The 26,394-nt window shown below is 41.6% G+C and overlaps 3 protein-coding genes across 4 annotated transcripts in view; 2 read left to right on the top strand and 1 right to left on the bottom strand.

Moving 5' to 3' along the window:
• LOC117463507 (protein mono-ADP-ribosyltransferase PARP14-like) overlaps positions 1 to 11,053 on the top strand; it is an 11,870-nt gene extending 817 nt beyond the window's left edge. The window contains 14 exon segments of the mRNA XM_034105767.2: positions 1,364 to 1,518; positions 1,773 to 3,875; positions 4,018 to 4,254; positions 4,359 to 4,577; positions 4,680 to 4,746; positions 5,251 to 5,397; positions 5,525 to 5,584; positions 5,766 to 5,942; positions 6,520 to 6,658; positions 6,768 to 6,823; positions 7,335 to 8,042; positions 8,137 to 8,270; positions 8,439 to 8,616; positions 9,801 to 11,053. Coding sequence (XP_033961658.1) covers positions 1,364 to 1,518; positions 1,773 to 3,875; positions 4,018 to 4,254; positions 4,359 to 4,577; positions 4,680 to 4,746; positions 5,251 to 5,397; positions 5,525 to 5,584; positions 5,766 to 5,942; positions 6,520 to 6,658; positions 6,768 to 6,823; positions 7,335 to 8,042; positions 8,137 to 8,270; positions 8,439 to 8,616; positions 9,801 to 10,081 — 4,661 coding nt within the window. The 3' untranslated portion in view covers positions 10,082 to 11,053.
• Positions 11,054 to 16,482: 5,429 nt separating this feature from the next.
• Positions 16,483 to 19,752, top strand: cbln11 (cerebellin 11). Its single transcript, XM_034106603.2, has 5 exons — positions 16,483 to 16,697; positions 17,956 to 18,156; positions 18,248 to 18,313; positions 18,434 to 18,565; positions 19,460 to 19,752. The coding sequence occupies exons 1-5, from the start codon at positions 16,607 to 16,609 to the stop codon at positions 19,738 to 19,740; spliced, it is 771 nt and encodes a 256-aa protein (XP_033962494.1). The 5' UTR covers positions 16,483 to 16,606; the 3' UTR covers positions 19,741 to 19,752.
• Positions 19,753 to 20,318: 566 nt separating this feature from the next.
• Positions 20,319 to 24,911, bottom strand: LOC117464073 (kelch-like protein 33). Of its 2 annotated transcripts, XM_034106601.2 has the most exons (5): positions 24,802 to 24,910; positions 23,596 to 24,667; positions 21,401 to 22,328; positions 21,151 to 21,318; positions 20,319 to 20,851 (listed from the first exon to the last, which is right to left on the bottom strand). In XM_034106601.2, the coding sequence occupies exons 2-5, from the start codon at positions 24,632 to 24,634 to the stop codon at positions 20,329 to 20,331; spliced, it is 2,658 nt and encodes an 885-aa protein (XP_033962492.1). In that variant the 5' UTR covers positions 24,635 to 24,667; positions 24,802 to 24,910; the 3' UTR covers positions 20,319 to 20,328. The 2 variants fall into 2 exon arrangements, with proteins under 2 accessions (XP_033962492.1, XP_033962493.1); XM_034106602.2 differs by having other exon boundaries at positions 21,401 to 22,217; positions 23,596 to 24,911.
• Positions 24,912 to 26,394: the final 1,483 nt, after the last annotated feature.

Here is a 26,394-nt window from a genome sequence, read left to right as displayed (position 1 = left end):
TGTTGTTTTGCTTTTCTCTTCGTCACTTTGCATGTCTTTAGTGGATTTGTATCTCGTCTGTTTTTGAATCTCTTTCTAGTTGGCTTGCCCCTCTTTCTGGTTCTGTCTCTATGTAGTCATGTTGCATTCCTTTATGGTTGTTTTGTCTCTGCATAGTTCCTATTGCATTCTTTAATGCGCGTTTGGTGTCTCTTTGTGAATGTTTGGCACACCCTTGTGGTTGTTGTGTGTCTATTTGCAGTTGTCTTATCTTAGTCTTTAGTTTAGGTGTTGTCTCTGTAGTTTATATTGCATCCATTTGTAGGGGTTTGGTTTCTCTTTGTAGTTGTTTTGCAGCCCTTGTGGTTGATGTGTCTCTTTTCTTATATTGTAGTAGTCATTTGACATCCCTTAATGGTTGTGTTGTCTCTCTGTAGTTCATATTGCATCATTTTGTTGATGTTGGATGTCTCTTTGTAGTTGTTGTGCAGCTCTTGTCAATGTTGTGTGTCTCTTTCTTGATTTTTATTTTATTTTATTGGCAATGGTGCATCCTTTAATGGTTGTTTTGCCTCTGTAGTTCATATTGCATCCTTGTTTGGGTGTGTAGTGTCTCTTTCTAGTTGTTGTGCACCCCCTTGTGGTTATAGATGCTTTAATATGTCTCTCGATGTTTTGTTTCTCTTTGTGGGTGCTTCCATCTCTTGGGGTCGTTGTAAGGCCGTTTGTAGTTGTTTTAAATCTAGTTTGGGTTGTGTTGCCTCTCTGCATAGTTCATATTGCATTCTTTAATGGGCGTGTGGTGTCTCTTTGTGAATGTTTGGCACGCCCTTGTGGTTGTTGTGTGTCTGTTTGCAGTTGTCTTATCTACTTTAGTCTTTAGTTTAGGTGTTGTGTCTCTAGTTTATATTGCATCCATTTGTAGGTGTTTGGTTTCTCTTCGTAGTTGTTTTGCACCCCCTTGTGGTTGTTTTGGGTCTCTATGCTTTAATATGTCTCTCGATGTTTTGTTTCTCTTTGTGGGTGCTTACATGTATTGCCTTGCCTTACATCTCTTGGGGTCGTTTTAAATCTAGTTTGAGTTATTTTGTCTGTTCAAAGATGGTTTTATTTGATTGTGGTTGTTGAACAGCTCTGTGCTTTCTCTCTTTGTAGAGGCTTCAATCTTTTCATTGTTGTTTTGAGTCTCTTTTTTAGGCTTACATCTCGTTGTGGTTGTTTCATGTCAGTTTGTAGTTGTTTTTAATTTAGTTTGGGTTATTTCGTGTCTCTTTATGGATGCTTTTATTTTTGTGTTGATTTTTACATCTCATTGTTATTGTTGAGTCTCTCTGGGGATGCTTTCAAGACAAAGGGCCTACAATGTCTCCTTTTTCTGTCTCAGATCAGCAAAGAGTCCTGCAGAAATCTAAACATGAAGTAAAGTTTGCAGATGTTCGTCTAGTGCTGAATGTGCGAGAAGGACCCACCTGCTCACCCATCACTACCCCAACTACAAGCAAGTTAGTTAGCCTGCAACTGGACTCACCTTCATCACAGGTCAGTGTGGAAAGTGTTCCTAATTAGGGTCTCAGAGCAAAAGAAACCTACTCCGTTTGATACGAACAATTGAAAATGATTGTGTATAAAACTAGTTTTAGGGTATTTCTAATTCCTTGTTAAAGCATCCCAGCACTTTAATTTAAAATGGTCTTGTTCATAGATGTCATATGTTGTGTGTCTTGTTGATTGAACTTCCACAACTCCTTAAAACGGTTCTGTATTAAAAATGAAACTTGATATCTTTCCAACAGGAGCCGCCTGAAGAATATGAACTACAACCTGACACTTACCTTTTACAATACCTGAAGGAATGCCCAAAGGCTTGGGAAGGACTGGAGTTAGAACTAGTCTCTTTGTCTTGCTCTGCTCAGCTGTACCCAGAGAAAGGGAGGGTTTTAGTGAGCTGTTTTACTCAACCTGGTGCTGTAGATTATGTTAGAGATTGGAAAGCAGAGGTTGACCAACTCTTTGATGGCTACCTGTGCCACTGTGAGGTGGACCCTCACAAAGTTGTAGCTTTGCTTGAGTCCAGGAACTCTCTTCAGACCACCAATGACGTTAAGGTCTACAGCGAGAATGGGATGGCAATGGTTGTTGGGCAGCGTTCTCAGGTGAACGCCAAGTTGATGGATGTAGAAGCCTTGCTTGGTAAACAAAGGCCACGTTTACTTGAGAGGCAAACCTGCATTTTTCGACTGGGCGATGCTAAGCTCCGCCTCCTCTGGAAAGAGATTGAGCACACTTTGCAAAAAGACTTTCCAGGAGTGAAGGTCACACAGGGAGCTCCAGGTCAGTTGCTTTTGGAAGGTTCTGTCGAGGATATTCTTAAAGCTAAAGATTGGATCTCTGATCAGGAGACGTTGGTGTTCGAAAGGAGAGTTTCTGACATGAGCCCACATTTTCTTTCCTTCTTGAGAAATGTATATGGAGGTCCAGGGGTGCTTGGACAATTCTTAGGGTTTAGTGACAATGCCGAAGTAGAGTTACGGGAAACGGAGATGCGTTTCTTCAGTCTCTCTGCTGATAAATTGAATGATATCCAACAAAAACTACAAGAAAAATTCAAGGAAGTTAAGATTGATGTTCCTAACTGCTCCGCTGTGCCATCCGAGCTTCAGGAAAAGCTGAAGTCCAAGACAAAGGAGATGAACCAAGGGCAATACAGGTCCAAGGTTGTGTTTGGCGCAGACAGCAGTGTGTGCTTACTGGGGCACACCAAAGAGGTTGAAGAGCTCAATGAAGTTGTCATACAGTTTATTTTGGATCATGCTAGCATAGAGGGCAAAGTCAATCTCCCTTACCCAGAGTTAGTGCTTGAGTTACCTGCATTGTTGCAGCTGCATGGTTTTGATTATTCAGGGGTTACCTTCTGTCCTTTAACATCTTCCTCTCAGCCCACAATGTTGCTGGAAGGTCCATCTGGCAAAGTGACTGATGTTAGGAATAGGCTCGGTACATTTTTGGACTCCCTTCATCAGGGCAGAGTCACCATTGAATCGCCAGGGGCAGTGCGGTATATTGAAAGCAGCTCTGGAAGGGACAACATTTTAAGATATGCTCATTCTCAGAAGTGTCTCGTACAGCTCCAAGAACAAGCTTACGCTACTAGACAGATTTTTGCATCTGATGCAGGCGCAGGTCAAGTAAACACAACCGTTGCTAGCTACAGCCTCCGTGACGGGCTCCAGGTGCTTGTGTGCCAGGGTGACATCACCAAACAGGAAGCCGATGCCCTGGTGAATGCTGCCAACGAAGATCTGGAACATAGTGGAGGGGTCGCTGCAGCGCTGTCTAAAGCAGGCGGCCCTCAGGTGCAGAAGGAAAGCAGAGCTTTAGTAAAGCAGACTGGGAAAATTCCCACTGGTGACGCGGTAGTGACCACAGGGGGGAACTTACACTGCAAGAGTCTGGTTCATGCTGTTGGGCCTGTAAGTGGAAAAGCTGGTAGACAAGAAAGGGTGTTACTGGAAAAAACTGTCAAGTCTGCTTTGAATTTAGCAGAGATGATGGAGTTCAGATCTATAGCTATGCCCTGTATCAGCTCAGGTTTGTTTGGTGTACCTGTGCCTGTGTGCTCTGAGGCTATTGTAACTGCTGTAAAGGAGTTTTGCAGCCAGGGAGGGCGAAGTCTTAGAAGAATCATCCTGATTGATAACAGAGAAGAGGCCGTGAGGTCCATGAAGGATGCATGTGATCGGCTTCTCCAAGGAACAAGTACCGGAAACGGGGCACCAAGTGATCTGGGGTGTCGTATGGATGCTTCTGCCCAATACGCAGCAAGAGGAGCCACCGCTGGAGCTCCTGGAGGGGGTGTCCATGTAGAGATCATTCAGGGATCTATGGAGAACCAGCAGGTGAGCTTCTACGCTAAGATGATGCATTAATGTAACTTTGGGCACTTGATTAAGGACAAGCTAATCTGCTGTAATTGCTGTGTACTGATGTAAAAAACTTAAATCATAAATTGGATGTCAATAGATTATTGTATTCTCCTAGGTGGATGGCCTTGTGTCCCCCATGGTTGGCCATGATCCTCTCTCTTCCCGTGTCGGAAACCTTTTGTCCAACATGGTAGGACCTCAGCTGACTGCAAAGTTTCATAACGAAGCAGGCGGAGCTACAATTCCTGGTGAAATAATCCTGGTGGAGGGCTTGCCTGCACTTCACTCGAGAGGAGTGTTCTTCATCAACCTCACTCCCTGGGATAATAACCAACTGGGACCTGCTGTCCAGGTGAAGCCATGCAACCAATCTGCAACTAGATGTTATGTCTTTAGTTTTTCCTACTCAATAAAACGTAGAGGTGTACTGATCTTGATAATGCTTGAATCTCCCAGGTCTTGAGAAATGGCATCAACACCATTCTGGCTTCCTGTCAGAGCCGTGGCTACAGTTCAGTTGCTCTCCCTGTGCTGGGCGTCGGTGCTGCTCTGCGTTTCCCTCACAGCGTGGCAGCGAGGGTTATAATGGAGGAAGTCCGTCAATTTGAACATAACCTAATCACTGGAACATCTTTCTTAGTCCGTATTATCGTCCAATCCACCCAATCGAGCAAGGTATAAAAAAAAGTAGTGGCAATGCCTGGTAACAAAAAGACATAACAGTTTTTTCATTTTGCATGTGGAACCGGAACAACACCATGTACACTGTCTTTCCAGGCCTTCCAGTCTTGCCAGGACACCATGCATCTCAGAGGGTTCACAAACGATGCTGACCCAGACCAAGGTTATTGTGGATATTCATTTATTTTCAGCAATACTTTGACAACCTGCTTGTTTTCTATAATTTCTAGGGCTGTAACAAACATTGTTAGGAAGAAAAACATTAAATAGGCTACCCACCACCATATTAAGACGTTTTAAGCTAATGCTAACATGCTACAAGTTGCTTTTACGTAAATATCAGATCGGAATCAGAATTCCTTTATTTGTCCCGCAACGGGAACATTTACATTATTACAACAGCAGAAGTATAGTGCAGATAAAGTAAAGAGAATAGACTTATGGAAGCAACAAAACTAATAGCAGATAAGTACACGGTGGTTAAGAAAGTATCAGTATATTTAAAAAAAGAGATACCATATCAAATGTAAATGGTAGCTCGTATTGTTTGCAGTTAATACAAATAAATCGTGAATAGATAGAAACTACTCAACTGTAAAAGCCTGTCACACGAGCGCCGCCGGGAGATATTTTTGTAATGAACTTTCTTTTTTGATTGACATGACAGCTTCCTTTTATCGCCATGTCTCCGCAACTAACGATGAGGTCACAGCCATGTTGGGTGGGATCCAGCTTCAGATGGCCGTCGGTGACATCACTAAGGAGAACACTGATGTCATTGTCAACACAACTGACTTCTCCAACAACCAATCTGGTATGATTCATTTTCTAAATGTGTTGAGTACCACGGCACCTCACACTGGGGATATTTGTTTAGGCTTTTTATACAGCATATTCATACAAAATATCCTAAAGTAAATGTGTGTTTTAAAACTCCATAGGCGTGTCTAAAGCCATTCTGACTGCAGCGGGGCCCAGTGTCTATACACAACTGGCACAAGGTAAGCACAACACTTCATCACAGAGACGGATAATAAATCACATTTACTTGCGGAGATGTTCATAAAATGTGGTTTAAATGTGTGCTGCACATGGCTTCATTTTTACAAAACCAACATTTTATACACAATCCAACATGATGGTTTTTCATATATCATATGTTCTTAATATTGTTTCTGGCAGTGGGAACTCCTGCAGACTTCATGTGTACCACAGGACCCGGGGGGCTTGCCTGCAAGGAAATCATACATGCTAGTTTCAAGAGTGACCATGAAGTGATTCGTAAGAACTGCAAAAAGATACTGAAGCAGTGTGAGAGCAAAGGCTACAGCTCAGTGTCCTTCCCTGCTGTTAACACTGGTTAGTACTGTGTGTGTTAAGGTGTACTTTGCATTATGTTTGACACCAAATATGTCTTAAAGGTGGGGTAGGTAAGTTTGAGAAACCGGCTTGAGATCGCTAGAATTTGAAAATACACAACCGGAGAAAATCTGCCACTTCCTCACAGAGCCCCTCCTCCAACACACACGAACGCGCACATGACCAATGAGGGCACGAGATCAGTTTGTGCCCCGATGGAAGGCTGACAGGCAGGTAGGACATCCAATCTACAGATGACATTTTTTTTATGGATTTTTTGTCAAAGCACTTCAGATATTCATTGCTATCGGGATGTTTAGAGCATTCCATGGAATATAACAAAAAGTGTATCTCGAGCCGGTTTCTGAAACTTACCTACCCCACCTTTAATGATCCAAATGTTGTATGATTTTCTATCTAGTTAACTTGATTACAAATGTTCAAGTAGAAGAAGAGCCATTCAGTTATTTCCAAGTTAGAAAACAATGATACCAATTTGACACATTTCAAAATAAAGGTCCCAACCAGTCACTGCAGCAGTATAATAAGCATCACTGGTGTCTTTATATCCCATCAGGTGCAGCGAATATGGACTATACCAAAGCATGTAAAGCATTGCTGGATGGCATGACCTCAGCTATTATGGACTTGAAACCAAGTTGCCTCAAACTTATCCGCATTGTCATCTTCCAGAAATCGGTCTTTCAGGCTTTCAGGTCAGATATAAACCTCACTCGTACAATGGAAGGTAAAGCTTGCGTTGTAGCATGGGTTGCATTGTTCGACCTGTCCGAATCGCTTGTTTAAAATCTTTTGTGTTTACAGATCAGAGCTGGAGAACCGCTTTGGACAAACAGCCACTCGCCACCTAAGCCTAAGAGGTTTGTTTTCATTTATAAGTGAGGAAAATGTGATACTTTGTGCTGGACAGGCGTCACAAATAACTATTTGAACAGTCATTCATTGCAAACAATCATAATTTGTAAATAATAATAATAATAATGGGTTCCATTTATAAAGCACTTCATATTTGAATTCAAATCCCGAAGTGCTACAAGTAGTGAGCATGAACAGTATAAATAAACATTACACAACACGGTAGAATTAATAAAAAAGCAATAAAAAAAATAAATAAAAGGGTGATAAAAAGGTCTAGGCATAAATGATAAACTTTTACTTTGTTATTGTCATCGCTAATGGTTATTTACATGAAGACACACTATTTCAATGTTTAGGGAATATGTCATGTACATTGTTGTCATCAGCAAACAAAAGTTACATTGGTATATAGTTACTTTGGCTCATGAAGTAATGGGAACAACATTCTCAGTTAAGTTGCGTGTGTGTAAGACGTGAAGACTATCTTATCCTTTGTCTCTTTTTCTTGCCTAGAAAAAGCGAAACAAATGCTCAAGAAGTGGCAGGAGAAAAGAACAAGGACCTCTGCAACACCTAAAGGCAAAATCTTCGCATCCTCAAAGCCACCTCCAGCTGTGATAAGTGTGATTGGTTGTGGTCCGGACATCATCAGGACCACGAAGAGAGATTTGGAGGGGATCCTGCAGAATCAGCTGTTGGAGAAAGACGTGGATGTGGAGGATTTCTCCAGGCTTGATGACATGGAGCGGGAGGCAGTGCAGGCAAAGCTCAAAGTCTTAGGAGTGAGCCTGGAATACAAGAAACGTGAAAGTTCTGAAGGTCGGAATGGGAACAGAGCAAAACACGCGGCTGAAGCTAGAGATGGTTCAGGGTCAGGAACAGAGGTCTATGTGCTGAAAGGCCTGAGAGAGGACGTGTTGACCATCAGCGAGCTTATAAACAAAGCTATCAGAAAAGCACTTAGCGAAGACATCGAAGAAAATAATGAAGCAATGTTAGCTCTTGATGTCCAGTGGTCAATTCAGGATACGAATAAAGTCTGGCGCGAGCTGAGCCTGCACGACAATTACATTCTGGAGGAGGCTCACAAGAAGAAACAAGTTTTTGTAGACATCACCTCACCAGACGGAATAAAGGTGTCCGTGAACCTGAAGGAACATAAAGCCACTAACCAGCTTACAGGCATCACCTTCGAAGTGAAAAGGAACGAGACTGACACAAGTATGCTGTTTTTTACGAAACTAAACTTTCTTTCAATTGATTTCTGTTTTTTTATTTGCAACAATGTGTAAAATACATATTATTTATTTATCAGCCTTGGAGTTGCCGGCACATTGGGAACCTATGCATGAAGGATCCTTTAAAAAGGTGGAGCTGCAGCCTACGTCTTCAGAGTACAAGAATATAGCGCAGGGTTTCCTCCAAACGGCGAAATACAACATTCACAAAGTGAGTATGATGACACAAAAAAAAGTTTCTCATAATTGGCCTTTTGAATTATTTAAATTCTATTATGTACACCTTTTGCTTTTGCTACATGTCAATATTTATTTTGTGAGAAAGTATGTAACACCTACCCTACAGAATAAGTAATGCATTAATTTTCTCTGATCTCAGATTGAACGAGTGCAAAACCCCTTCCTGTGGTACGGCTATGCTGTGCTCAAGAAGCATTTATTAGCCAAGAATGACGCGGCTGGGGATGGGGAGAAATTCCTCTTCCATGGCACATCAGCAGACTCTTGCAACTGCATTGAAAAGGGCAAATTTGACAGGAACCTTGCAGGAAAACATGGTAAGGAATGCTCCAACATGCTAAGCTAACCTCCGTCTGGCTACAATTTGATTTGTTTGGATGTTCTCTGCAACCAAATTAATATATGTCAAGCCTTTTTTACCTAGGGTTAACCGTTCATGCTCTTGATCTATCTGGAAAACTTTACGCCTCAAAAGGAATTGAACGCAAATAAAGCTCAAGTTTGACCCGTAATTACAACATGGATGTTTACCATGAATTGCATGGCAGCTTAAACGCAAACAATGGGCAGGAATTGGCTACAATAAGCTCCATCTTTTTGAACTGACAGGAGACTACAGGACTTCAGTAAAAACCATCACTACGGCAAAACCCATGTGTGACGATACTAGGGTTGCCAGAAACTGACGGTCGGGGTGTAGCGTGCTGCAGCAGCAGTCTGCTCTGCACGCAAGCTTCCTCCAAGTTTACAGTAAAACAAACTGGTGGTGTGACCAATGGCCATTTACAATTATTAATACTATTACTATTATTAGCATATATATATTTATATATATTTTGGTTGAAACTAAGCCAGAAAAAAAAAAAATACATAAATAATAATAAAAAAAATACATACATAATAAAAAAAATATATATAAATAAAATCGATTTTTAAAAATAATATTCGATTATGGAGACTGTAGCGAATAATCGAATAATCGCTGGCATTCCTAGACGATACCGGTGAAAAGGCATTTTGCTGAAGCTGGCTAGTTTCCTAAAGACGCACAGGAGTGAGAGATAGCAGACAAGCTAACCACTGCAGGAACAGATAGTGCTTGCAATCTGATAGCGATACCAAGCGTATACCATACGAGCATATGTAGAGCGCAGATTATACAGAGGGGAATCACAGCGGCTTTGTCAACTCTTAAGCCTAGTGTCGAAAAATGTAAGGACTTCATGCGAATAATTCAGAAATCTTATTGTAAGTTAAAATATTTACAATGAGCATATAAGAATATGTAAGAATAGAAATGTTGATATCAAAAGCTAGTAACTTGACTAGTGAGAGATACATTGTATATGTCTTTAATTGGAACTGCTACCACTCAAAATTAAATATTACAGATATGTTTGCTTTCTAACCTGTCAAAAAGCATGGCTACTACATCTGCTGATTACAAAGGGCCTGCCAGAGTGAAAAATATTAACATTTACTTTTTTTAATTCTATCATAGCTGTTGCATATGGAAAGGGAGTGTACTTTGCAGTCACTGCGGCGTATTCGGCTGATCGGTTTTCCCCGGCAGACGCGTCAGGCATGAAGAGGCTGTACGTGGCTCGAGTCCTGACCGGTCGCTACACAGTCGGCCATTCTCTTCTGAAAGCCCCCCCTCCTCGAGGCTCAGACAAAACTGACTGCTTCGACAGTTGTGTGGACAACCAGCAGAACCCCTCCATGTTCGTGATCTTCCACGATAACCAGGCCTACCCAGAACACCTCATCACCTTCAGCTGAGTGTAACTAAAACAAATGGTTTGTTACACTTTGGAATGTGCCATAAAGATTCTATTATAGATATTTTTTCCGTGAGCTGATTTGGAATAGAGAAGCACTTTTGAATAACTGTAAAACAATCAGATGTTGTGACAAATAGAAGAGATGCCATTTAACACATCCTCCATGTGTATTCAACAGCATTGTATTGAAGGACAAAGCTTTAAAATACGTTGATTTGGGAGATCCTTTAAATAAACCTAATATCGTCCAAAGCTGAACATTGTATGTGCCATACAGTAAAATGTGATGCTGGTGTGATTCTACTTAAATGTTTTGGTATCCAATAACTTCAATCATGCAACGATTGTTATTTTAACGGTTATTATACTTTTATTTATTTAATTGAAAGTTTAATACAGTATTTTAGAAGTATTTGTTTTGGTTTTATTTCCTTTTTAAATTGCCTTTAAACATTATGTATTTAGTTAAAGGTGGGGTAGGTAAGTTTCAGAAACCGGCTCGAGATACACTTTTTGTTATATTCCATGGAATGCTCTTAACATCCTGATAGCAATGAATATCTGAAGTGCTTTGACAACAAATCCATAAAAAAATGTCATCTGTAGAAGCCGTAGCGCTGTAAAAAGTACAACCAATCCGATTGGATGGCCTACCTGCCTGTCAGCCCTCCATCGGGGCACAAACTTATCTCGTGCCCTCATTGGTCATGTGCGCGTTCGTGTGTGTTGGAGGAGGGGCTCTGTGAGGAAGTGGCAGATTTTCTCCGGTTGTGTATTTTCAAATTCTAGCGCACTCGAGCTGGTTTCTCAAACTTACCTACCCCACCTTTAAGGTAACCGGTTCAACATTATGCATATTGAATTGAAAAAATGTATTTATTTTCAATGTTTTTCCAATAAATGCACTGTAATGGTCCATTTGAGAGGCAGTGCACCATCCTCAACAATGAAAATAAATTGATATATTGATTGATGTTGTACGTTATGATTCAAAGGTATCGAGAAACATTGACAATCGTGTCATTTAGAAATCATGAACGAGTACAGAATATAACTATTTTAACATGATATGTCTTCCACAACAAATATTCAAACAGTTAAAAAGCAATTTTTTTAATTCATGAAATTATACAAATGCAATTCTTATCAATTCCATTGTGTTCCAACACGAATCAGGTTAGAACAAACTATTGTATTCTCATTTTTAATTAACATCAAGTGTTAAGCTAAAGTCACAGCCTTTTTTCACCTTATTAAACGTTTGATCTGATAAAAAACCGACTGATCAATTATTTTATTTTACAAAGAGAAAAGCCAAAATCCACTGAAGGAGCAGTACTTATTGACATTATCACTAATCCTCCTATTGTGCCAGACACGAACACTCACGCTGTCTCCAACTTGCAGCTGCACAACAGCGCTGTTGGAGCCGGATTGGGGGTTATGATCATCCGAACCATACCATGACACCACGTGGTTTTCGTTTAGGAACAAACTGCTACCACAGTTTTCATTACCAGCCCAACAGAAGGAAGAGAAAGTGAAATAATAGACTCCTTGCACCGGTGCTGTAAAATAACCTGAAGAAAAAACAAAAGTGTGTGTAGCACTACTTCCATAGGTGGTGTGATTCTAAGTGGAACGAGGGAAGTTGTAGGACGTTGAATACTGACCTGAGACTGGGCTGTAACGTTCTCCAATGTTTGAAAGAACACGTTTGTACACCAGAGTGTAATGGACATTCAAAGGACCAATGGTGCCATCTACTGGAAGTGCAGCTGAAAATGCAACCCGAGGCTTTCCTGAGAGACAAACAAAATATAACAATATTGAGAGATAATTAAAAGGGTCCCTTCACATCTCGCTGATGGCTTCGACCCAGCAGACTTCAAACTCCCACATCCAGCCACTCTCTTCAGGCTGCCGTCACCCCTCCCCTGCCCAGCGGCTCACTTGTTCTGCTTTCCCCTTATCAGCCAGTCAGTATTTTGAGAACCCAACCAGAATTTCTATCTGCTCACTTGCACTTATTTGGTTCTGTTCACCGATAGACTCTGTTTTTTGTGATTGGACTTTTTTACCTATGCCAGTAAGCTTGTGTTTTCTTCATTTTATCACTAACACCCTGAACTGTTCCTTTTTGCCTGTCCGTGTTTGACACCTCATCCCCCTGTATTAACACAATATGTCAAAGAAGCTTTAACCCTTAAAAGGAAATCACTTTGAAGGCTAGCGATAATGCCAAAGAGTCATTACATAAATGTATGTCTGCCAAAATAAATGATGTGCAACTCTAGCTTTGGTGTATGTTCATACTAGAATAATCAAGCCCACTACAGGTTATAAGTACTTCATTACCTTGATCCACTGTACTTAGTTCAGTCACCCTGCTGTCGAGATCAGACAACTTCTTCTCACTGGCCTCGAGCTTTTTGTTCGTTTCCTCCAGGGTTCGCACGGTAGCCGCAAGCTTTTCTTCCAGAGCCCCCAGCTCCTTCAGCACCGTGTAGATGGGTCGCTCACAGCTTGCCAGGGTTTCTGTTGAGTTCGTGGTCAATATGACCGGTGCTTCTAGCCCTTGGTTTAAAATCTGGAGAGAATCCGTCTCTACCCGGTTGTTTGCATGGATTTCATTTTTCGCCTCCTTGTTCAGATGGTCAATTCCTCCAGCCTGGCATTGTGATGCAGCAAGCAACCACACAACCATGGTCACTGACGGTCTCTCCATTGTTCAGGCTGAAAAGCACTTGTTAGATGTATTGGAAGGACTGTTTACTGACAGTGAAGACATCCATTTATAAAAGGTCCAGATTAATCATTTGTCAAAACTATTGCATACTGTAGATCAGAGGTGAAAAACAGATGACATAAAACACTTGACCTATTTCCTCATTGCAATTTGTCAATTTATTTTGTTTTGTCGACGTTGTTGATAATGTCTACAAAATGTCCGTTTAAGATAATAATCTAAATGTCCTACTTAATAGCCCTCAAAACGCACCTTTTTACCAAGGCTTTCCCCACTGTATAGTTAGTTTAATAGGTTTATTTTTCCGCTACTCCCCCCCCCTACCCGACTTGTAAAGCGACCTTGGGTTTCCTAAAAGGCGCTATAAAAATATTATATATTATTATTTATTATTAATAGGAGAGATTTTGGTGGAGAACAACTGGTGAGCTGGTTAAGCTCAAACAAATTGGATTTTGTGGAATGTCATAAGTACAGTTGCTCTATTTAATGAAAAATACAGAGCTTTTCCACTGGCACAGAGTTCACACGGTGTTATCTGGACATGGAGTCAGACGATTAATGTATAGTTCTTTTTCCGGGTCTTTTTTTGGGTTCAGGAATTCATATATATTTTTAAAAACTCTCGTGTTGGTGCCAAAAGTCCATATCATCTTTTTCTGTCACAATATGCAACATACTCTGTAGCCTTTATCACACTTGATGAATGAGTCCAGGTTAATCATTTATATTTATAGTTTATGGATGAAAAATCCTTTGTGGAAAATAATTTTATGAGCAATAACCATAAACACGAGCTACAAAATAGGCAATCATTTCCCATAAAAACACTTCATCAATCAATCAATCAATGTTTATTTATATAGCCCAATATCACAAATGTTACATTTGTCTCAGTGGACTTCACAGTTTGTACAGAATATCAGTATGACAATACGACACCCTCTGTCCTTAGACCCTCTGTCCTTAGACCCTCTGTCCTTAGACCCTCACATCGTACAAGGAAAAACTTCCGGAGAAAACCCACAGTTTAAAGGGAAAACTGGGAGAAACCTCAGGCAGAGCAGCAGAGGAGGGATCCCTCTCCCAGGACGGACAGACGTGCAATAGATGCCGTGTGTAAATTGAAAAGATAATACATTTGCAACATAGGTAGTCCAAATGTTTGGAAATGCATGTGTGTATAATAGGAAGATGAATCCACGAGGATATCCATCCAGGACCTATGATCCAGGACCACAGCCACGACTCAAGATCCAGGGCTCGCGATCCAGGACACAGGACCGCAGGATCATCCATGACTCCGGATCCCAGCGTATATAGACACCAAAAAGAAAGAAATGTGGGGATGCTGGGTTAATCGGAACATGAGTGTACACGGGTATAGACAGAGAGAAGGAAGAAGTAAGATGTCCCCCGACAAACTAAGCCTATATCAGCAAAACTAGGGGCTGAATCTAATCAGCCCTAACTATAAGCTTTATCAAAAAGGAAGGTCTTAAGCGCACTCTTAAAAACGGATAGGGTGTCTGCCGCCCGAACACAAACTGGAAGCTGATTCCACAAATGTGGACCTTGATAAGAAAAGGCTCTGGCTCCCATTGTACTTTTAGAGACTCTAGGAACAACCAACAACCCTGCATTCTTGGAACGCAATGCCCTAGTAGGACAGTAGGGTATAATGAGTTATTTAAGGTAAGATGGCGCCTGCCCATTAAGGGCTTTGTAGGCGAGAAGAAGAATTTTAAATTCTATCCTGTGTTCTACAGGGAGCCAGTGTAAGGCAGCCAGAACAAGAGTAATGTGGTCCCTTTTCCTAACTCTGGTTAGTACACGAGCCGCAGCATTTTGAATCAGCTGAAGCGACTTGACTGACTTCTTGGTACTCCCTGATAATAAAGAGTTACAATAATCCAGCCTTGAAGTAACAAATGCATGGACTAGTTTCTCTGCATCGTATTGAGGCAAGATATGCCTGATGTTTGCAAAGTTAGGTAGATGGAAGTAGGCGGTCCTTGAAATTGATTCTATGTGGGCGTTAAAGGATAAATCCTGATCAAATATAACACCAAGATTCCTTACAGTCTCACTGGAGGTCAAATTAATGCCATCCATAGTTAGTATATCTTTAGATAATTTGTTTCTAAATTTGTTTTGTTTGTTTCTATTCTTCGGGCCAAGTACAATAACTTCAGTGTTGGTCGTGTTTAACATCAGAAAAATGTAAGGTCATCCACGTTTTTAAGTCCTTGAGGCAGTCTTGAATTTTATTCAGCTTCCGTCCGGCTCCTTGACAATTGTTTATTTCTGGGTCAAGGTCATAGTTGAGGTCAATGCTAGGGAAGTATTTTATCTGGCTCTTGATTTACTGCAATGAATCCCTATGTTCCTCCTTGATGAACATTTCAACGAGATAAGGCCAAGATTCAGCTGACACTGGATCTCCGTGACCCAGTTGCTATGAATAGCTGCTTGTTTTGCACTGAGCAAAGTTGATTCTGAGATAGGGTGGATAAGAGTGGGACAGCAAGATCTGGGGAGGCAGACAAAGTTAATATGTTAAATAAAAGGTTAATCTTTAAAGAAATTCAAGATAACACATTGTGCTGTATTTCATCAGTAATTCTAAGAACTGTGGGTAGGAGTTAGTTAAAGAAGTGACGCCTATCCGCAGACATGGACTTCACTAGGTGTACCCTTCCAATGGAATGGGAAGAACGATGGAGGAGAGAGAAAGATCGGAGGAAAAGAGTGATTGAAGATGGTGGCCAAGAAGGGATTGAACAGGACAACCATGAGCTGAGGAGGATTGTGGCCTTCAATGACTCCAGAATGGGGCTCACGAGTGGGATGGGAAAGAAAGAGGGGTCCGAGGACAGGATGATTGGTACTTGTAAGAAAGGAATTGGGCAGAATATGCATGAGGACACATGTAGGACTTGGGAATGTCCACACATACCGAAATGAAACCTATCCTAAAGAGATATTCATTGCCTTGAAAGAATTCTTGGATTCTTCTCTTCTGACTGACCTGACTCTGACCACTCATAATGGAAACATCTTTAACGTACACTCCCTCATCCTCACTGCAATCAGTTCCTTTATCCAAGAGAGGCTGAGGAATGGAAATGAAGAACGAATACACAGTGTCTCTGTCTCCTGAGGTTGATCTTGTTGGGCTGAAGGCAGTTTTGGAGTTTGCCTACACTGGAGTCGTGTTGTCCTTGAACAGAGCGAGCAGAACCTCGATTGTGGCTGCAGCTCAAGCACTGGACATAATAATAATATATTAATTTTCTATAGCGCTTTTCTGAACCCAAAGATGCTTTACATTTGGGAGGGAGGGTAGACAAACAAAACAAAAACAAAGATAAAACCAAAAAGAAACAAAACACAACAGAAAAGCAGTCAGGAGGAAGTTGATTGAGAGGGGGGGGGGCTTATGGATAGAGAGTTGAAGAGGTGGGTTTTGAGGCAGGACTGGAACAGGGTGAGGGACTCAGACTCACGGAGGTCTTGGGGGAGGGAGTTCCAGAGCTTCGGGGCTGCAAACCGGCTGAGGAGGATCTGAGGGACCGGGGTGGTTGGTAGAGGGTGAGGAGGTCAGTGAGGTAGGGGGGGGGGGTGGGCCAGATGGTGGAGGGCTTTGTAAGTGAGGACCAGGAGTTTGTAATGGACATCCCTAGATTGCTGGAATTCTGCAGTGAAGAGGAAAGGATGAATGAAGCTAGAAGTCCTAAGAAGGAAGAGTGAAAGTACTCTGCCCTAGAACAGATGAAGATAACTCTTCAGTCCATTGAGAAGTTGTGGCTGGACATAGTGGGGTGTCACGTGATTTTAGATGTGGGCGGTGCTGTTTTCTATGGTGAGTAGACAATCATACCATGTATTGGTAGGTGTCTTGTTAATGATTTCATTTACTACTAGACTCTTCTTTTTTTGTTTCCAGTCCACAGAGTTTCGTAAATACCGAGGTCCAAAACATGCTAGGGGAGCTCGGGGACAATCCCTCCCAAATTATTTTGTGCACACAAAAGCATTTTACTCTGGGCTCGGCAGGGGAAAAACTAAAGAGGGGATTCCACATGTGGCAGACCAGGTGTTGGTGCTGTCGGATTTGGAACCCCCTCTATAACTTTGTCCAAGATATTCGTACCGCCACCAAAATCACCTCTAGTTTGTGCACACAAAAGCATTTCACTCTGGGCTCAGCATATATACATATATATATTTTTGTATTATTCTTTGCCTTTCACAAGCATTAGCCTACATCATTATTTACACAACATGAAAATAACTTAATGTAAAGTATTTATTTCACCTTCCCTTATTATACATCCATGGGTATAAGTCCGGACTGCGGCTGTTTGTTGATACATTGATGTTGTCTTCTGCTGTTTGCTTTAATGTAGGCTACTTAGTTGTGCATTGCCCCCACCTCCAGTAAATGGAAGTACTACAAAGAACCCTGTTAATTATGTGCAGTTATTTCACAAGTTTTATAATATACACCTCGAAAACATTTGGTATGGCCATGACGAAGGTAACCCCCCCCCCCCCCCTTATCACCTGAATCTCCTCTAGAGCACCATTGAGTTCTTTGTAACCAAATGTCTCTCAGAGGGGCGTGGGGAGGGGCTCCTTAGTTTCATCTAAAGTAACAGACAGAGAATCAGCACTTTGGAAACAGGGCTGAAACAGAGGGGATTATGGGTAATGCTGCACTGATCTGTTTGGTGTTTCAGCCAATCAGAGACATGTTCTGTATATATCCGAGAGCTATAGTATATTGATAAAAAACAGTAAAATAGGAGACCTTTAACTTTCCTTTATTGACATTCATTCCTGTCACATTTGACACATTTCCAACTGATATTTTAATGGCATCACTAAATCCTCCCAGTAGGCCTGTTGGGACACGACTAGAACTTGGGTCCCTGAGGGCCTCAACTCTGCTTACTCACTGAAATCCAAAAACCCCAGCTATAAAAGCTGCTGGGGAAAAGCCACACTCCAAAAACTGCTCGGTGAATATTCAAGATACTACAGATTTAAAACCGAGGAAATGGAGCTAACGGTGGTGTGTCTTCTGACCCTCCTGGGTGTCTTGTTTGTGGAGCCAGGGTTTGGACAGAGAGGCGACATTGATATCAATGAGTGGCTGAAGGACAAAGTGGAATTTATCAAGACATTGGAGGGAAAACTTAAAGAGGTAGAAGGACGGCAGAATGGTTTTGACACTCTGGAGATCAAGCTCAACGCGACTGTGGACGAGGTGACGAGACAGAAGTCTGAAATGGACAAACTGAAGAAAGAGAATGAAGGTACATGATTCATAAGGATACATTTGAACACCCATTGTTAGTAATGTATATGCTTTTGTCAAACATTAATTTTGTATTTCTTTATTTCTAGGCTTGCAAACAAGACTGAATGCCACAGAGGAGGAGGTTGATAAGCTAAAGCAGAACAGTGCTAAAGGTGAGATGATATTTAACACAATAAAATAGTCAGGTGGTAATATCGTGATAAAGACAATTTCTCTGAATATGTTGATTTTCATTTTTATATATATCCATTTGTTCATGTAATTGTCCACAGGTGGCCCTCAGATCGCATTCTCTGCCTCTTTGGCAAACTTTGGAGAGATTTACAAAGGACCCTGCACAGACAAGGCCCTGATTTTCAAAAGGGTCTTCTCAAACACTGGCAATGGTTATGACCCAAATACAGGTACTGTGAGCTCCTAAATTATGCGTAGATTATTTTAAGTTGTTTTTTTGTCAGGGTTGTCCGCTCTCAACTGCTTGGTCAGTATCATTTAAAAGAAGATTTGTATGACACATTTTCCCTTTGGTTGAAAGTCTTCTTCAAATCCACTATGTCCTAAGGCTGAAGGCTTCTGGTATTTCAAACAAGAACAAACAAAGAGAGGAATTTTCTCCTTCTCTAGTGTTTTCTTATTACTTATATTAACCTGTAATGTGAAATGGTTCACTCAAAGTTGAACAATGTCCCCCCTAAACCCATGAGGGCTTACATGATGTCACCTATAAGGGACTTGAGTGTGACCGGCTAGATCTTGAGATACTATAAATAGGAATAGGATGGCACTTTGCAACATATCAAGTTACAATGGTGGCGCGAGTATTGTATGCAGGTTTATATTTTTCACTTTCACGGCCTGACAGAGTGGACAAATGCTAATTTGTTCAAGAAGCAATGTACTATTTTACTGCATGACAGTAAAAATATAAATAGAGTGAATTAACTAGATGTGTATCGGCTTGGTTTTCACACAGGTTGAACACCAATTTGCCAGTCCTCCTTGTTTACCTTTTTTAGTTAGGGTTAGGGTTTCCTCTGGTAAAATAAGTTAAAGTCACAATGCTATAAATTCTGGGTAATTGCCTCAGACCAAGTTTTTATAAATGTAAACACATGGAAAGTGTGCATTAAGGGCTCAAAGTGTCTTCAAAAGGGCATTCAGGCACTTTATGATTCAATGTTCAATTAAATGTATGGGGCCATTTAATGGCTCGTCCGATTAAGGTTCCTGAATCCCCTCTGAAAAAATGCTATAGCGATAAACCTGAGTAACTTTGTTGCGTCTTTGTTCTGTTTCAGGAATCTTCACAGCACCAGTGAATGGTGTCTACTTCTTAAGCTTCAGTACCTATGGCTACAATACACATGTAATGGGGGCCATTTTAATGAAGAATGGCGTTAGTCAAATTTCAACCTATGATGACCCTTCAACTGACGGCTCGGACAGCAGCAGTAATGCTGTTGTTCTGCAGTTGGACGGTGGTGACAAGGTGTACATGGAACTGTGGGATGACGGCAGAGTGTTCGACAACATGAATGGACACACAACCTTCAGTGGATTTCTTGTCTTCCCTGCGTAACAGATAGTAAACAAAGCGTTGTGCTTTACTGAAGAGAGATGCTCTTGTAAAGCATAAAGCCTTTACTGATGTGGCAAACAATGTTTGACTGAAAATAACAAAAAAAACACATGCATGTTTTTAATTTTCAAGTACATTTGATTGAAAATGTAAATAAACTTACTTCAGAAAATTAAATGCCAATCCAACGTTTACATTGTCTCTTTTCCTGGCGACTGCACCCTCACTAAAACATGAACCATTTCATCACAGTACTTTTTGAACACTGTTCAGTTATTGAATATATAGCCCCAAGATGCTCTATATTACACATATATCGAACCTTTTGCATGCAACTTTGATTTCTGCTAAATTATATCAAGATATCAGGCTTTCGTGAGAAGGCACACAATGATCCCAATTATTTTTACAAATCTTTCTTTAAAATCTCTTTATATTTAAGCTGTTTTACACCCACACTTACCACCTTACCCTCAGTCAATATCTCCAACTGTAATCTTTGTTTGTTTGGAAAATGAACCCCCTCATCATTCTTTGTGATATTATTTTTGAAACTACAGTAACATTGGCCTTAAACCTCACAATATCTTACATACGGAAATGTGGTGGCAAACACAGCACAGAGGCCCGTATGTCACTGTTCGGACCAGGCATCTTACCCACGTTCTCCCATCTCTTCGTGGTGGGATCATAACAATGGACCAACTTAGTTTCACTGAAGTCCTCATGGCTGTATCCACCCAGCACATAAAACTTTCCCCCCAAAACTGCTCCTCCTGCGCTTACATGTGGCACCGAAAGAGATGTGAAGGCAGTCCAGGAGTCAGCCACTGGATTGTATACCTCACAAGTTAGCAGGTCAACCATACCCATGTTATCTTCTGAAGTGATTCCCCCCGCAACATACAGACGCTCGCCCAGGATCTCCATGCAGTGACGGGCTCGAGGTTTAGCCATGTTTGCCAAATAAGTGCTTCCTGTCTCTGGGTGGTACAGAAACATAGATGATAGATGTTGGGAGATGCTGCTCAGCCCTCCTGAGATAAATATCTTCCCTTGAAAAGCCTTTGCTACATGGCCAGCCAGAGGCAGATCCAAGGGCCACGTGAAGCTGAAAGAGAAGACATCTTTTAAGTATCTGACAAGTCAAATGTGAAGTGTGAGGTTATAATTGCATGCTGCAAACATTTTTCTAATTCTGATCCCTTCCTCAATGTTTCTCAACATAATTCAGTTCACCCTGTTGCAACTGCATTTCATTTTATGTTTAGGTAATGAGAGATTTTGAAAGCACTATTTTTAGCAATATTGTACAGGTTCCCTAGTTGATAGATGGTTTTTAGAGAATTAAGCAACACTATACCCTTCCTTCATATACTTTGTTTCAAATCAACATTCCTTCGCACGTACCTCCAAGAGTTCTCAGTGGGGCAGTATCGTTCCACACTCTCCATATATTCAGGGTCACAATGTCCGCCAATGGCATATATCATTCCATCCAGAACCACCACAGAGAAAGAGCCTCTGTCTTTCTGCATTTCAGTCAGGCTCTCCCAGCTGTTTTGAAGAGGGTCATACCTACAGACATGGTCAAATGAGACAAATCTAAGTATACAGGCATTAAATCATGTTTTCAAACTCTAACTGTGTCCTCACTCACCTCAAAACAGAGTTCAGGTTGTCGTGGATGCCGTAATAGTGCTTGCCTCCCAACACGTATAGTTGTCCTTTGAGGACTGCCACCTCATGAGAGAACCTCTCTCGCTCTGGCATCTCTGCCAACTTTTTCCAGTCCATGGCCTTTTTCCGCCCTGTATAGATCCTTAGCGCATTCAAACCCCAGAGTTCTCTGCTGATGCTGCGTCCCTTCAGGTCTTCAGAGATCTGATCACCTCCAATCAAGACCAGAGTCTCTTTCGGTTGATAGATCCGGCAATGACTCTCTTTGGAGCGGAAATCATCAAGAATGGACTCATAGAGCCCTGACAGGTTGTGATCGGACCACATGGTCAGATATTTGAACTCTTTGAATTCCTCGACTGTCATCAGGGGAAAGTTGATGTTTTTCATTAGTCTTTTAGCAAAAGGCAACCTTGTTTTGGGATTTGCCTCGATCCATGCTACCACTGCTTTGAATACAGCGAGCTCAGATGAAACACAGAGTGACGGACTCTTCAGGTACTTTAGGAGCTTTTTGGCTGACAAGTCGTTGAGCTTTGAGACGCATGCAACCTTTTGGAAATTCAGCAGGACGAAATCATCCGCGACTTCAAGAAGCTGCGGCATCTCGTAGGCCTCTGCAAAAGATGCCACATCCAGGCAGGAGTGAGGATTTATTTCTTGACGCAGAAAGTTTAGACACAAGGAGAGGGCCGGTTGGTATTGGAGCTGGAGAGCAGTGCAGGTGATCTCGAAAACACATGTCCAGCTGAGGGGGAGAGTCCCGCTGTAAGAGCAGTCAATCAGCACCTCCAGCTCTGAAGCCAAAAGGAAAGGAAGGGTCACGCAGGGCTTAAAGGTCTCGATCATCCCAGAGGTGAACATGCCACGGAAGAAGTCAGTGCACACAGCCAGGATGACTCTGTGGACTGAAGGATGGACGATAATAAGTACATTATACACCAATTGTAATGCCAGCTAACATGAACAGGACTGTCAAAGAATATTTCTGTCTTTACTTCTAGATATTTAACCTTTTCTGTGTGTTGACGTTTACGACCAACCCTGAGTCTGGTATCTGTCTTAAGGGAAGTCTTAGCTATTGTTGACATTACCAGTTTTATGGCCTGTGAGAACGCTGGCTTCTAAGCACCACAGACAAGGGATTCAGTATTTACAGATGTTGGCGATATCTCCAGTGTTCCCAGGTGTTTACGCACCATCCCCCAATATGTAACTCTCTGTAAACTAGTTAAAAGGTCTATCTAGAGCAGTGGTTCCCAACCTGGGGGGATAACAATGTTTCTTCTGGCCGTAAAGTGTCCAAACCAGGCTTTGCTGGATAAGCGCATTTTTAAAACATAGTCATTGTCCATGCCGGTTTCAGTTGGATTATTCGTCACAGTTGCTCCGATCAGATCGGTGTCCTCCATTTTGTAGATTATTTACGACTTTTGAATCCACATAAACACATCGGCAAAATCAGGCTTACTTTGAGCATGTGTTTTAAACAGCTTAATGCCTTTGTGAATTGTTTCCACTTCTGCGTCGTCCTTTAATTTCTTCATACAACGGGAATCCAAATGAATTAATCCTGAGTCCAATAACCATCAAAGTCACTCCAATAGTGTTCCTTAATTACGCTTTCATCCTCCTTTAACAACACACTTCACATTAATCCAGTTTGTGACAGTAGTTGTAGCATTTTTGAGACTTTTAAACTTTAATTACCCCCCCGTGAGTGTGTGTGTGTGTGTGTGTGTGTGTGTGTGTGTGTGTGTGTGTGTGTGTGTGTGTGTGTGTGTGTGTGTGTGTGTGTGTGGTGTGTGTGTGTGTGTGTGTGTGTGTGTGTGTGTGTGTGTGTGTGTGTGTGGTGTGTGTGTGTGTGGGGGGGGGGGGGGAAAGGTTGGGAACCACTGATCTAGAGAGAGGCTTTGCAGATTTGCCATGGCAACCCACCAGGGCAGTCAGAATCTCTGGCTGTGTGACTTGTGATGTGAATTTCTCCGGCCGATACTTGTAATAAACATCATTGTTTGACATCAAAGCTCCAACTCTCCTCGTGTCTCTCTGAGTCCTGACTCTCCATTGCTGCAGAAGTTTCCCTTACAAGGACTCTAAAGGGTTGATATACATATAGTAGGAGAGACATTGAATCTAAGACATTGTAAAAGTCAATGAGTGTACTCTACTCACCGTGAAAAGATCCTCCTGGAGCTTCCAGAATGACATCACAGCCTACTCTCTCCATGCACAGCCGTTCGATGGACTGAAGGCTGATTTTCATTTCTTCTGCTGCCGACATTTTTACCTCTTTTTTCTGCCCTTCAGTTTTTGTGGACTTTTCCTCTACCTCTTTGCAGAGATCCAGAACCCTAGGGGCACCCAATGATTGAGCCGCCATCTTTATCTGGTGCAAAGTGTTCATGTTCAAACACGAAATGCGTCCAGTGTAGGCAAACTCCACCACTGCTTTTAATCCAACGTGATCCACCTCTGGACCCAGAGACATGGACATGCACCTTTGGACTCCGACACTTGGTTCTTTGCTCTCATCAACTCGATGTACATTTCTTTGAATAAGGCGCTCTCGGATATAGGAGCAAACAGCAGCCAGGACGGGGGAATGTATGTTGAAAGTCTTCCCATCCTCTGTGCTCAAAATAAGGTCAGTGAGAAGGGAAGAGTCCCTGAACTCTGTCAAGGTGCGGAAAAGGTTTGTTGGATGATCACCGTTGCAGTAAATCTTCACCACATCTTCGTAATTAGCATGTTCTGCATCCTCATCCACAGTAGACCCTGCCTTATCCTTCTGAAGCTTTTCCTGATCAACTTGGAATCTAGTTTCTTCCTCAGCTGTCAACTTCTTACCTTTCTCTTCCTTCTTTTTTCTGTCAAAGTTACAACATTCATTTTCTTCGTTGACTGTCTTGTGTCCTCTACTTGAACCTTCTTGGTTTTGTTCAACGTTGTCACCCTCAATTATTCTCACATGTTCTCTGCTTTGCTCCTGTTGCTCCTCTTCCCCATCATTTTTCTCCTCGACAAGCACTCCTTTCCTCAATTGCCGGTCTTCCTCCGCATCCACCTCATCATCCACCTCATCATCCACCTCATATCTTCCTTTTTCCTCTGCGTCCTTTGCCTCCCTATACTCTTCTTTCTGCTCTTCCTCAATTTCTTCTGCTTCTGTCAAATCCTTGCCCACTAGGCACAGAGTAGCTACTACTGCCATAGAGTCTGTGCTAATCCCTTAAAACATGTACACCTGTCGAATGGAATAGATTGCACATCACTTACTTTTTGCACGATTTATGAGGAAACACGCACAAAGAAAATCATGTTTATGTCCAGTAGTAATCCACTCTTTTGATGCTGGTGTTGCTGCTGAAAGTCTTTTACCTTAAAGCTTAGCCGTCTGCAGACATCAGCTGTTTCCTTGTTACTGTCCTGCCTCTCCCTCCTCCTTTATGTGGTGCATGTTTGAGATTGGCATGTGCACCTCATGACTCCTATAACCACACACGCTGTCATGTACACAATACTATCTCATAAGTAATCAAAAGTCTAGACTTTTTAGGGATTTAACTACTTTTTTTTTATCCCCTACAATTGTTTTCTCAATTTGTATTTTTTTTATTTGTCACTTATCGTCCACAGTATATGTACATGCCATGCAATTCATACTTTTTTCATTATTATGTGTCTTTTTGCAGCATATGTGTGTGGTGAGAGGTTTTTACATTTATACTTAAAGATTTATATATAAAGATTTGACCCAAGCAAGTTTTATAAAATGAATGATCTAGACCTAAAGGCATCTGGATCGGTGCCCGTCCGAACCAAAACACCTCGAGGGGACATTGGCTCCTTGAGTCTGGGCCATATGACTCTGAGATCATTATTAAATGCCTCGAGGCTTACCAGCGGGCTCACATTGCTCCTCCACGTCCAAAGACAATGGAATCTGGGTCAAGGCTCAAGAGATGTGAGGGAATTGAGGAGGCCGAAACAAAACAAGGACACATACACCTGTCGCCTTTTATTACCGACAGAGAAACAGCTGGGTCAAACTGTCAGCATGACTTGATATATAGTTCTGTATGTCGGAAGTAGAGTAGCTGACAATAAACCTCTGACCTCTCCTTGTGGATTGTTAGAATGCCATCGTGTTGTGTTAGCCATACATTCATAACTGTGTGTGTGTCCTTCTTAATAACCTCTGCCTAGTTTCAAACTCTGTTGCAGGAAAACATCTCATTATTTCCTTTTATCATTTTCAAACACTATAGTATTTTTCAAAACAAATGTAATAGTAATGTTTGGCTGTGTTGGCTGATTTCTTGTTGGAAGGTAGGTGTTGGAGCTATATATCTCTTTATATTATTTAATAGTTTAAACGTTTATTTTCTTGCTGTTTATAGTGTTTATTATTATCATTTATATGTATTCTTAATTAGCGTCATAAGTTAAAGTAGCTTCTATGCTTTTATTTTGAAGGCATGTTTTGGGCACTGGGTGATTAGAGCACCTGGTGTAATTGTATATATTGGAGACAGGTGGGTTGTGGGAGCCAGAGCACTAGTAGGCAAACGGTTTTTTACCAGGGTTTTTCCAACCACAAGAAAGGAAAGTCATAGGAAAGGCTTAAAGGAACCAACCATAGGAAACCTGTTCATTGTCAATAATATTGAATCATAATAAATGCACAACGGAGAATCTTGTCTGGACCTGGATTATTGGATTGCCCTGCGTAATATCCGCTAACTAGTGCCTCAGCGGCTGTTAAGTTATCTGTTTTAGTTCTATATGATTTTGGCCGCTACAGTAGGGTTTGTTTTGTTGATCCCTAACAATCAGAAATATCGGGCCCAATGAGAGTGTGACAGCTCTTGTAGTGTTTGCTAGGATCAGTTACACCGACAATGTTCACATTGATCAAGGAATTATGTTGGCTCGAGAGTTGTTATTTCAACTGAGACTAACCTCGTCCAT

This window comes from Pseudochaenichthys georgianus, chromosome 18, assembly GCF_902827115.2.
Source record: "Pseudochaenichthys georgianus chromosome 18, fPseGeo1.2, whole genome shotgun sequence".
NCBI classification, from domain to species: domain Eukaryota; kingdom Metazoa; phylum Chordata; class Actinopteri; order Perciformes; family Channichthyidae; genus Pseudochaenichthys; species Pseudochaenichthys georgianus.
The sequence above is the reverse complement of the archived record's forward strand: the minus strand, read 5'-3'. Positions and strand labels throughout refer to the sequence as shown.